Consider the following 9,298-nt stretch of genomic DNA (forward strand, 5'->3'; position numbering starts at 1 on the left):
TATTTTATGATTAATTTATATATATTTTTTTATTTTTTTAAATATTTATTCAACATAAATATATTTTTAAATAAATAAATGTGATATTGTAACATTGTATGACCAAAAATACAATAAATAATGATATAATCATATAAATAAAATAAAATTGTATTTAAAAAAAAATCATGTTATATAAGATATTTAGATAAAATTATTTCAATAATCTTATAAATTTAGATATTTATTAAATTGTTTCAATAATCTTATAAATTTAGATAAAATTATAAGATATTTTAAAATAAAAAAAATTATATTAACATCCGATAAATATTGAAACACTAATGTTATCTCTGATAATATCAGCATTTAAGTATTTCTAATATAATATTTATAAACGCATCAATAGTCATATTGTTATACTTAAAAAAAAAATTATTATTATTATTATTATTGGCTTAAATGATCTCTTCTGAGGGCCGCCATAATCATGTGATGGTTGATAGAGACCATTGCTGACCCGTTCTTATCACCTGTAAAAGCATTCCTCAAAAGAAAGAAAAGGAAATTGCAGGAAATCATTTTGTTTATATTTGCTACAGTCAAAACCATAGCAGGACTAAGATGACGACAGATTGAGACCCCCCGCGGACAACAATGTTTTCTTCACGGGTGCCGTCTATCATAGTAGAGAGAGAGAGAGAGAGAGAGAGAGTAAAAAAAGAAAAGGCAACGATGGGGGAAGAGAACGGGACGAAGGGGGCGTGGAAATTGGAGTCCAACCTTGTCGCCTTCTTTAGGACTAGCCATCCGCCTACGAAACGTACCTGTTTGATGCTATCTCGGAGCGTCACCTCTGCATGCCCAAAGCTCGCCTTGTCCCGAGGCGGGCGACCACGTCTTCCGCCTTCTCAGGCTTGCGTGCTTCCTTGCTTCCTGTCATCTCTCGGTCGTCGCGCTGGCCCGTTTCGGCTCTCACCCTCCGGAGGAGGTATCTACTGCTCGTTGCTCTACGACGATGTACTATAGTGCGCTTTGTTTTCTGCCATCTCTGATGATTAAGTTACACATGCATGTCGGTAGAAGAATGATGAAGAAAGACGACGTACGATGGAAAGATGGAGATTGTGCAGCAAACGGTAGCTTTACGGATAAAGAATGCCGCTACAGAAGGTAGAAAAGAGAAGCTTCGCTTTCGTTGGTCGATCTCTTTTAAGCACCATATATAGTTGATATATGATTAATGCTGATAACTTGTTCTAACTCGTCCCACTTCAAAAGATCAATCGAATCCAACTTCGTATTACGTAGCAAATGCGGCATATAAAGCAGCTGCAACACTTGAATAGTTCGCACTGTCGACTTTTCTAACCAAATGCGTTCCTAGTAGAACCTCAACTTGATAGCCAGGTGTTAGCCTTTTGACTCCCACTCAATTGACCTTTTGTGTTTATTATGATCATAATAATTGGTATGTGTGTTGAAGTCAGTCACCATGAAACATATTTTAAGTATATTTATGACTTCCAGTGACAAAGTGATGAGTTTGGCAAACCTGTTTTACCAGACAAAGTTAGGCGTATGGCTACTGCCGAAGTCTCCGTGTGCATGTACTTGTCCTTTCGATTAAGCCAATCGACAACCATTACTTAATGCTTACGCCAATATCTTAGCACAATTGCATGAAGAACACTGTCTACTAATCATCGCCAATTGACGTTGTTAGGCTACTCACTGTTGCTGCACAGAAGCCTAGAGATGCTCCGAGGACTGTAGAATGAGTGCTACAGCACTGTGAACGTTTCGAGATGCTGATGATGACAAGTGACAAGCGATTGATTTGGTGCCATGTTCTCGATATGTTCTCAAGATGGGTAGCTGCGTCTCTGTCGTTTCTCTCGGATGTAGACTCGCTGACATGCTGCGTTTTGAAGTCTTCCGCTTTCCCCTGCACTGCTTTTGCTGCATCGAACCGAGTGAATCGTTCTTCGTTCGAGTAGTCGTTCAGCTCAGGAAGGAGAGTTCCCATTTCGCTTTCTCTTCCGTTTCCACTTCAACTTCCAGTTCATGCACCTGAGCCGCTCTACTGCGAGACGGAGTTTCTCGTCTCCTGCGCTCGCTCCTCTTCCCTGCTCCGCTTTAATTGTCGTGCTTCATCGCATCCGACGGTGGAGGTGACAGGCAGAAGCTTCACAACCGTTAGATGTCACATCTCACGAATCTCGAGGACGGCATCATACTCCCTCCCAAGAACAATACCGAGGGCGGCACTTTTCCTGACCGCTTTTCTGGGCCCGCGTGCGGGACCGTGGCGTGATCCCGTACCGAGGCGGGTAGGCCCATGGGTGACCAATTTACCTGGAATGTTGCGTTCGGAGCTCCTTTCACACCTACCGCCATCGCCACGCGGTGCGGTGACTCATACCGGCCGTTAACCCTTCGCTTCCCCTCTGAAGTCTTCGAGCGTCTTCTTTCGTCTCTCTCGCTCGCGCTATCCGATCCCAAAACCCCTCGTTAATGCTCCGACCTTCTTCCTCGATCCCGACGCGCAGCTCCGTCCTCCGTTCTCCGTTCTCCGTTCTCGTCTCATCTTCCTCTTGCTCCTCGGCTGATGTCGCGTTCCCGTTCTTGACCGAGCCCTCGAGGGACCGTTGCTGCGGGTTCTATGTGAAAGGAAGAACATTGGGTTCTCAGCATTTCGCGAGGAGAATGTACCAGAGTAGACGATCGCGACGTCGGGAGGAGCCCCTGGACGCGGCGGAACGTAGCCGCAGTCGGAATTGGGCGAGCCCAGCTCGTGCAGGAGGTGCCGTCTCTTCTCTTCAGCTTGTTCCAATCTGCTACTTTGCTTTGTGATTTCTTCTTTTTTTTTTTGCTTTCCTTGCGATGTTTTGGAGTCTCTGAGCTTACGATCCTCTGGATTCTGGTAAAAAGCTCTGTTCTCTGACCGAGTCCGAGGATGCTTCGTCTTCATCTCTTTTTCTCACCATCTCGAACCAAAAAGCCGCAACCGTGTTCCGATTCCTGGGGTTCGATAAGGTTAGTAGATGAAAAAGAAACGACTTTTTTGGGGGTCCGGAAAGATGTGACCGTTCAAATCGGGTCCATCCGAGTGGTTCTAATATTTTCTTTGCCCAAGGCAGATCAATATGTTACACTTATTTGTCAAAGACATGAAGGACCACTAAGATGCCATGGTTTTGTGTTATTTCCATTACAAATTGTTTTCTTAGTTTTATAACCTTGCTTTTTATCTTATAGAGCATATGCTGATGTTTTCACTCTTAGTTGAAATTGTTTCTACTTAGATGAGGTTGGATCATTGCGTTGCGTTCTTGATTTTACTTTGTTTTACAATCATATATTTTGCTAAAAACTTATATTATCTGATTTTTTCGCTGATTACTGTAATTTCTGATCTCTTCAAATGGTCCCAAGAAAAAGAATATTTGTGTTTTTTTTTCTTTTCTTTACAGTTAACGTAGGCTTTATCTTTTTCAAGTCTTTCAATATTCTAGCTTAATGCAATATTCTGCTTAAGGCATTCAGTTAGAGAAAGATAGATCGTTCTGATTCTCCCTGCTACGGCTGGCAATTAAATGTATCTGTAGCATCCAAAGATAGATCGTTCGACTTTGATTTACCTGTAGCATTTAAGAAAAGAACATTTGGAGGCTGGTGCCTAGTTGCTCAATTTTACAGTGCTTTGTTTCGTTATCCTGTGTTTGTTTCGTTATCCTGTTCGGTGCTTGTGATGAACAGTTAACAAAAGAAAATATATGGCTTAAGCTATTGACAAACAAGTTGTCCAATGTCGCAAGTATCTGCGGTCAGTTACACGGATAATGTTACATCAAGTATGTTAATTGAAGATTCTTTAGAATTTCTTGTATTTTGTGAATAGTCATGTTATAGCGGGTTGTAAAATTTGGTCCATTTACAGAGGTTTGTTTAAAATGTCACTCTGAAGTCAAATTCTTCTTACTGTCAAGTTGTAAAAATAATTAATAAAAATATATCTTGCTTTTATTTCTGATACATTTCACCTTTGCAGATTGTAAAGAACTTGTTATCAGTTGGGAAGCATGTCCTTTTTCATTCTTAGTTTTACAATTGTTCTTGGGCAGTGAATACAGACTTGGAAGAACATATTACATCACAAAATTTATTGGATGTATTTCTGAAAATTATTGTTTTCTTCAGTCTTTTTATCGGAAAATAGTTTTCCACATTTCTGGTAATAGTTTCCAGGTAAATTGTCGTTTTCAGTAGAACCAGTTTGACTTTAATTTCTCTTGCGGCGTTTTGCTTTTCTAGAAGTACCTATGAATACTCTCAATGGATTTGCAATTCATAAGCTCTTTCTACAACTAGTGTTTTATCTCCCTAAATGCCAGATAGTTTCCTAGATGATAAATTTTACCTTCATTATTTCTTTTCTGACCAGTGTTTGATATGACATGCAGTTAAGTTTTTTCATATTCGAACAGTGAAATTTGACTGATCATCTTAAACATGAAATTCTTGTTTCAGGGCAGCATTTTCATATCAGAAGACGGCCAAATGCGTCGAGGGGTGCATTTAATTCTGTTGATTCTGCTTGTAACATTGGGTTTTCTGCAGAAGAAAATTCTGTAAGTTTGCATTTCCATGTTCAGGTTCTCATGGCATTGATGTGTTCTGTAATTGATCTCATTCCCTTGAGTCGCTGCAAGGTATTAAAATGTAATCGTTTGTTGGAGATAATGGCTGAGTCTGATGGTCTAATGTGAAGCATAAGCCTGAGTATATTCTGCTAAGTATGTTGCATAAACAATTAGTTAGTTGTGTACGGTTTTGGTAGGCAATTGATATAACTTTTCTTGTTTTTGATAGTCTTTTAGTTTTTGTTTTGCACTTATTAAAATATGGGCTGCTGCTTTTTTCCAATTTTGAATAGATGTCTTTGAATAAACTTTTTCCCAGTAGAGACTTATTCAAATGCTTCAATGTTCCCAGTTTACTCTTGAAATCAGGCAAAGCTCCTCCAAGAAAGCCAGTCAGATTCCTATAAGAGAGATGATGGTATCAAACGAGAAAGAAATTAAGCGTCCCTCACCAAATTTAATCGCAAGGCTGATGGGTCTTGATTCGCTCCCCTCTCCAGTGAGACAACAGAAAAATATGGATTGTTATTGTCAGCCCTCATCATCTATAGGCTTTTTGGAGAATCATGTACATCCTGAGGACCATTCATACCAGAGGAGTGCCATTGAGGACCAAGAGTTCAAAGATGTTTTTGAAGTAATAGAAACATCCAAAAAGAAGAAGCACAAGAATTACTCTAACAATGGTGGGATGCTTAGTCACAGAGGAAATAAAATTGACATGGATCTTATAAGGCAAAAATCTATGGTTATAGAGCATTTCTCAACCGATGAAATGCTTCAAAATTCTAGAAAATTCAATGATGCAGTTAAAGTCCCAGGCCAAAGCAAGGATCTTTTCCTGGAACTTCTTCAAGATCCCAATTCTTTATTTGCAAAGCATCTTCGAGATCTGAACCGATCACCACCCTCACCTGATCAAAGCAAGATTACAAATTTAAGACCGTCTAAAGGTACTAAGCATTCAAGAAATGAAGTTCGGTATAAGTTTAGATCAGAAAGAAATCCTGATAGGTGCTTTCCTATGTCACAAGAAGTCACGGGATCTTGTACAATGCATATGACAAGACTTAACAAGCACTATGTTGAAGAAAACAATGGTTTTCTTTCACATAATTTAACTGCATCACATGTGGGCAAAACTGAAGTTGATGTTCATCCTGCTCAAATTGTTATCTTGAAACCTAACCTTGAAAAATCCCAAAAGATGGCAGAGGCTAATTATTTTCCCCAAGAGAGTTTCAGGTTTTGTTCCAAAAGGTGCAGAGAAATTGCAGCATCTGGAACTGGCGAGTTACATGACAACGAAAGCAGACAGAGGTTCCATCACACACAGGTATTTTGCCACAAAATCAAGGGTTCAAGAGAGATTCCTAAAGAAATTAGGAGAAAGCTCAGGCACACTATTAGCCATACCAATAAGGGTTCTACCTCAGAAATGAATCCATATGCTGGGAACATGGACTCATGTAGCTTTCCAGGATTTTGTAGTCTCTACCAGTCAGAAGCAATTAGTCAGTCTCCTGGCCATTTTGGTGAGTGTTGTAGCAGTATCAGCCCCTCATTGTCATATTCTACTGAATCTTCTGTGAGCAGAGAGGCTCGAAGACGCCTGTGTGAAAGATGGAAGTTAACCCATGAGTTTCAGAATATGAGACTTATTCCTCATGGCTCAAGCACACTGGGGGAAATTCTTGCACTATCTGACAGAGAGGTACCAAAGGTTACCATGGAGATGTTAGATGCTAAGAAAGTTTCAGAAGAAAATTTGGCTAACAGTGAGGTACTTGGAAACAAGGACTGTCCATTGGGTATTAGCAGCAACAGTGGCTGCACAGAAGGGAGTTCCCGATACTTACCAAGGTTAAAGTCACTTCCAGTTTCATGTAGCCCTGAATTGACCGACAGAAAACGAAATGAAGGGAATAGAAAAACTATGATCAAAGATGTACGAGATATGAAACCATCTGTCTCCTCAGATGCAAGTTTTACTAAGCCTGGAAAACCACCACTAAAACCATCTAAGCATCAAACTCACAAGTATATGCAAACTTATTCTATTGGAGAGGAAAATATGCTACCTGAATGGGAGATTCATGCTAATTCAGAAGGATTGAGAAAGAGTATTCATTTGAGACATTTTGTTGACAAAAGGACATTACACCCTTCACCTACTGATTATGGCATTTCTGACAGAAGTCAGCTAATAAGCAATGCATCGATTCCAATACTCAGAGATGAGCCATGGCATTTGACTGCTCAAGAAGAACAGACAATGCAAAGTGCATATCAAGAGTCATTAGAGAATGAAGGATCATATGGCCACATTAAGAATGTTATAGTGATTGAGGTGCTCTTCTGGAATCACATTTCTTTAGTAAAATTTTCTTTGGTAGTGGTAATGATCATCGTGACCAAAAGGAATCATTTGGTGTCCAAGGATGATTTACCTCTTTTCTTCTCTATGTTAAGTATAATATGTTCACAAAAGTTCATGCCTTTTTTCACTTTACTAAATTCTGTATTGCAAAATTTTTTAGATGCAATTGGTTGCATATTGAGCAAAAGATTTTTTGTAGGACGTATTGAAGCTTTCTCTCTGTTTCCACTCACACAGCCATCACTTTATACCCATATAGGAGCGTGAACTCCATGTAAGATCTTTGATATGTTTCAAGTTGCTACCACCCCAGCCAAATATCAGTTGTTGTCATCGGTTAATTGATTATTTTATAGTCAAAGTACATGTAATAAATGAGTAGTTGTAAATGGTTTTCCTGGCACAGCTTGTCTTACTAGCAGTGAATATTTATTTATTTTTCACAGCTCACAGAAATTGACATGCTTCTATTTGACTGTAGTAGGTGACTGCTGTCACATCGATGCACACTCCATATTATAAAAAATTGTGAAAGTTCATTGTTTTTGGTCCATATTATGCTTTATGAATCCTTGAATTAGGTTGATTTCATGTCTATATTTTTATACATGAAATGAGCTTTTGTATCACTCAGTTTCTCAAAAGCAAATTATACACTTTCAGGGAACATCAAACGACCATCTGCAAGTGAAGCTGCTTCCATCTGAATCTGGTGTGGCTGAATCACATCCTCTAAGCTCCAAGAAGCTTGTTGAACAGCCAAGTCCAGTCTCTGTTCTAGAGACTCCATCTGAAGATAAAACCTACAGCTCAGAATGCTTTGAAAGATTGACTGCAGATCTTAAGGGTAAGTGAACAACCTTTTCTTTGATTTGTATCTTCTCCTAATTTTTCTGGATTTTACAGTTGTATCTTCTCCAAACTGCAGAGCTGCGCATGCAGCTTCAACTTCTCAAACTGGAGTCTGTCACTGCATGTTCAGAAGAAACAGATGTTCTCATGCTGAGCGAAGAAGACTCTGCAAGCGACAGTCACAAGCGTCTGCCTTCAAGGGAGGTACATCAACGATTCATAGATGATGATGATAGAGACTTCACGTACCTACTTGACATGCTTATAGAGTCAGGTATCCATGGTGTTGATGACAAGAAGCTCGTGGGTGCCTGCTACTTGCTAGGTTACCCTGTGGACCAAAATATCTTCAGTAAAATTGAGAAGAAGTATGAAAAAATTGCATCATGGTCAAGATCAGAAAGAAAGTTTCTGTTTGATCTTATAAATTGCACTCTAGCTGGTTTAGTCACCTCATGCATGGATGCGCACCCAAGGGTAACATCAAAGATTTGTCAGCCATCATGGGATGGTGCAGGCCTTGTTGAAGGTCTGTGGCAAATGGTGGCCAAGCAAAAGAAGGAGGTGGATTGCAATCGAGAAAACAAGATCCTGGAGCCAGGATGGTTCTGCTTGGAATATGATATCGGCTTGATTGCAACAGAGATGGAGAGCTTGTTAAATGATGACCTCTTGGAGGAACTTGTCAGTGAGTTTGTCTCAGTTAGAGCTACACCGGAGTTGCTTTGGTGAAAGTAATAGACAAGGCAAGGTGCATCAGTCGCTAATCTAGCAACCATGATAATGTTCATATTCTTTAAGCTGCATCGTTATATCCAGTCGCTGCTCAGTATTCCTGTCGGGAGGCATCGACCATGTATGTTCTAGTCTCGTCAATTCGGTTTAGTTACTTTTTGTAATTCTTAGGGGATCGTATCTTCCAAAAGCTAGGTGGCATCCGAGTTTAGGGCTTTGTTAATACAATTGCTATGATATCAAATGTCAAACTTACATGTGTTGTATGTATAACTTACTCTTTATCGATTAAATTGATGGCAGCATGTCATACCAAGTACTCATCTTATCATGCCTGGATTCTCAACCTTACTTTGCAATGTGTATACAAGAGTCTCAGTGTGAATGGTTATGCAACTGTCATCAGCTTTACTGCCATCATGCTTGCCAAAGTCTTATCTTTCCTAAATCAGTACAAAACTTTTTGCTATTCAATTAGACTACTACCTTGATAACTCTAAGGAGACCATTAATGGTTGCATAGGGATATTGCAGTGTCATTTCCTTTTCTTTTGCAAAAGCCTTATCGAGCTATTTTTAGTGCATTATAATACAAGCCATAGATCTCATATTCCAATCATGACGTTTTACATGTCATTTAATAAAATTAAAATTTTATATATTATTGATCAGTGCTAACTTGATCCAAGTTTGTGTGCCTCCATAA

At 39.4% G+C, this 9,298-nt stretch overlaps 1 protein-coding gene across 1 annotated transcript; it reads left to right on the top strand.

Annotated features, from left to right (window-relative positions):
- The first annotated feature begins 1,925 nt into the window (after positions 1-1,925).
- LOC135640305 (uncharacterized) lies at positions 1,926-8,902 on the top strand. The gene is made up of 5 exons (XM_065154616.1): positions 1,926-2,785; positions 4,513-4,613; positions 4,978-6,975; positions 7,669-7,852; positions 7,934-8,902. Exons 1-5 carry the CDS (start codon positions 2,497-2,499, stop codon positions 8,587-8,589), a joined length of 3,228 nt encoding a protein of 1,075 aa, XP_065010688.1. The 5' UTR covers positions 1,926-2,496; the 3' UTR covers positions 8,590-8,902.
- Positions 8,903-9,298: the final 396 nt, after the last annotated feature.

This window comes from Musa acuminata, chromosome BXJ3-6 (genome assembly GCF_036884655.1).
Source record: "Musa acuminata AAA Group cultivar baxijiao chromosome BXJ3-6, Cavendish_Baxijiao_AAA, whole genome shotgun sequence".
NCBI classification, from domain to species: domain Eukaryota; kingdom Viridiplantae; phylum Streptophyta; class Magnoliopsida; order Zingiberales; family Musaceae; genus Musa; species Musa acuminata.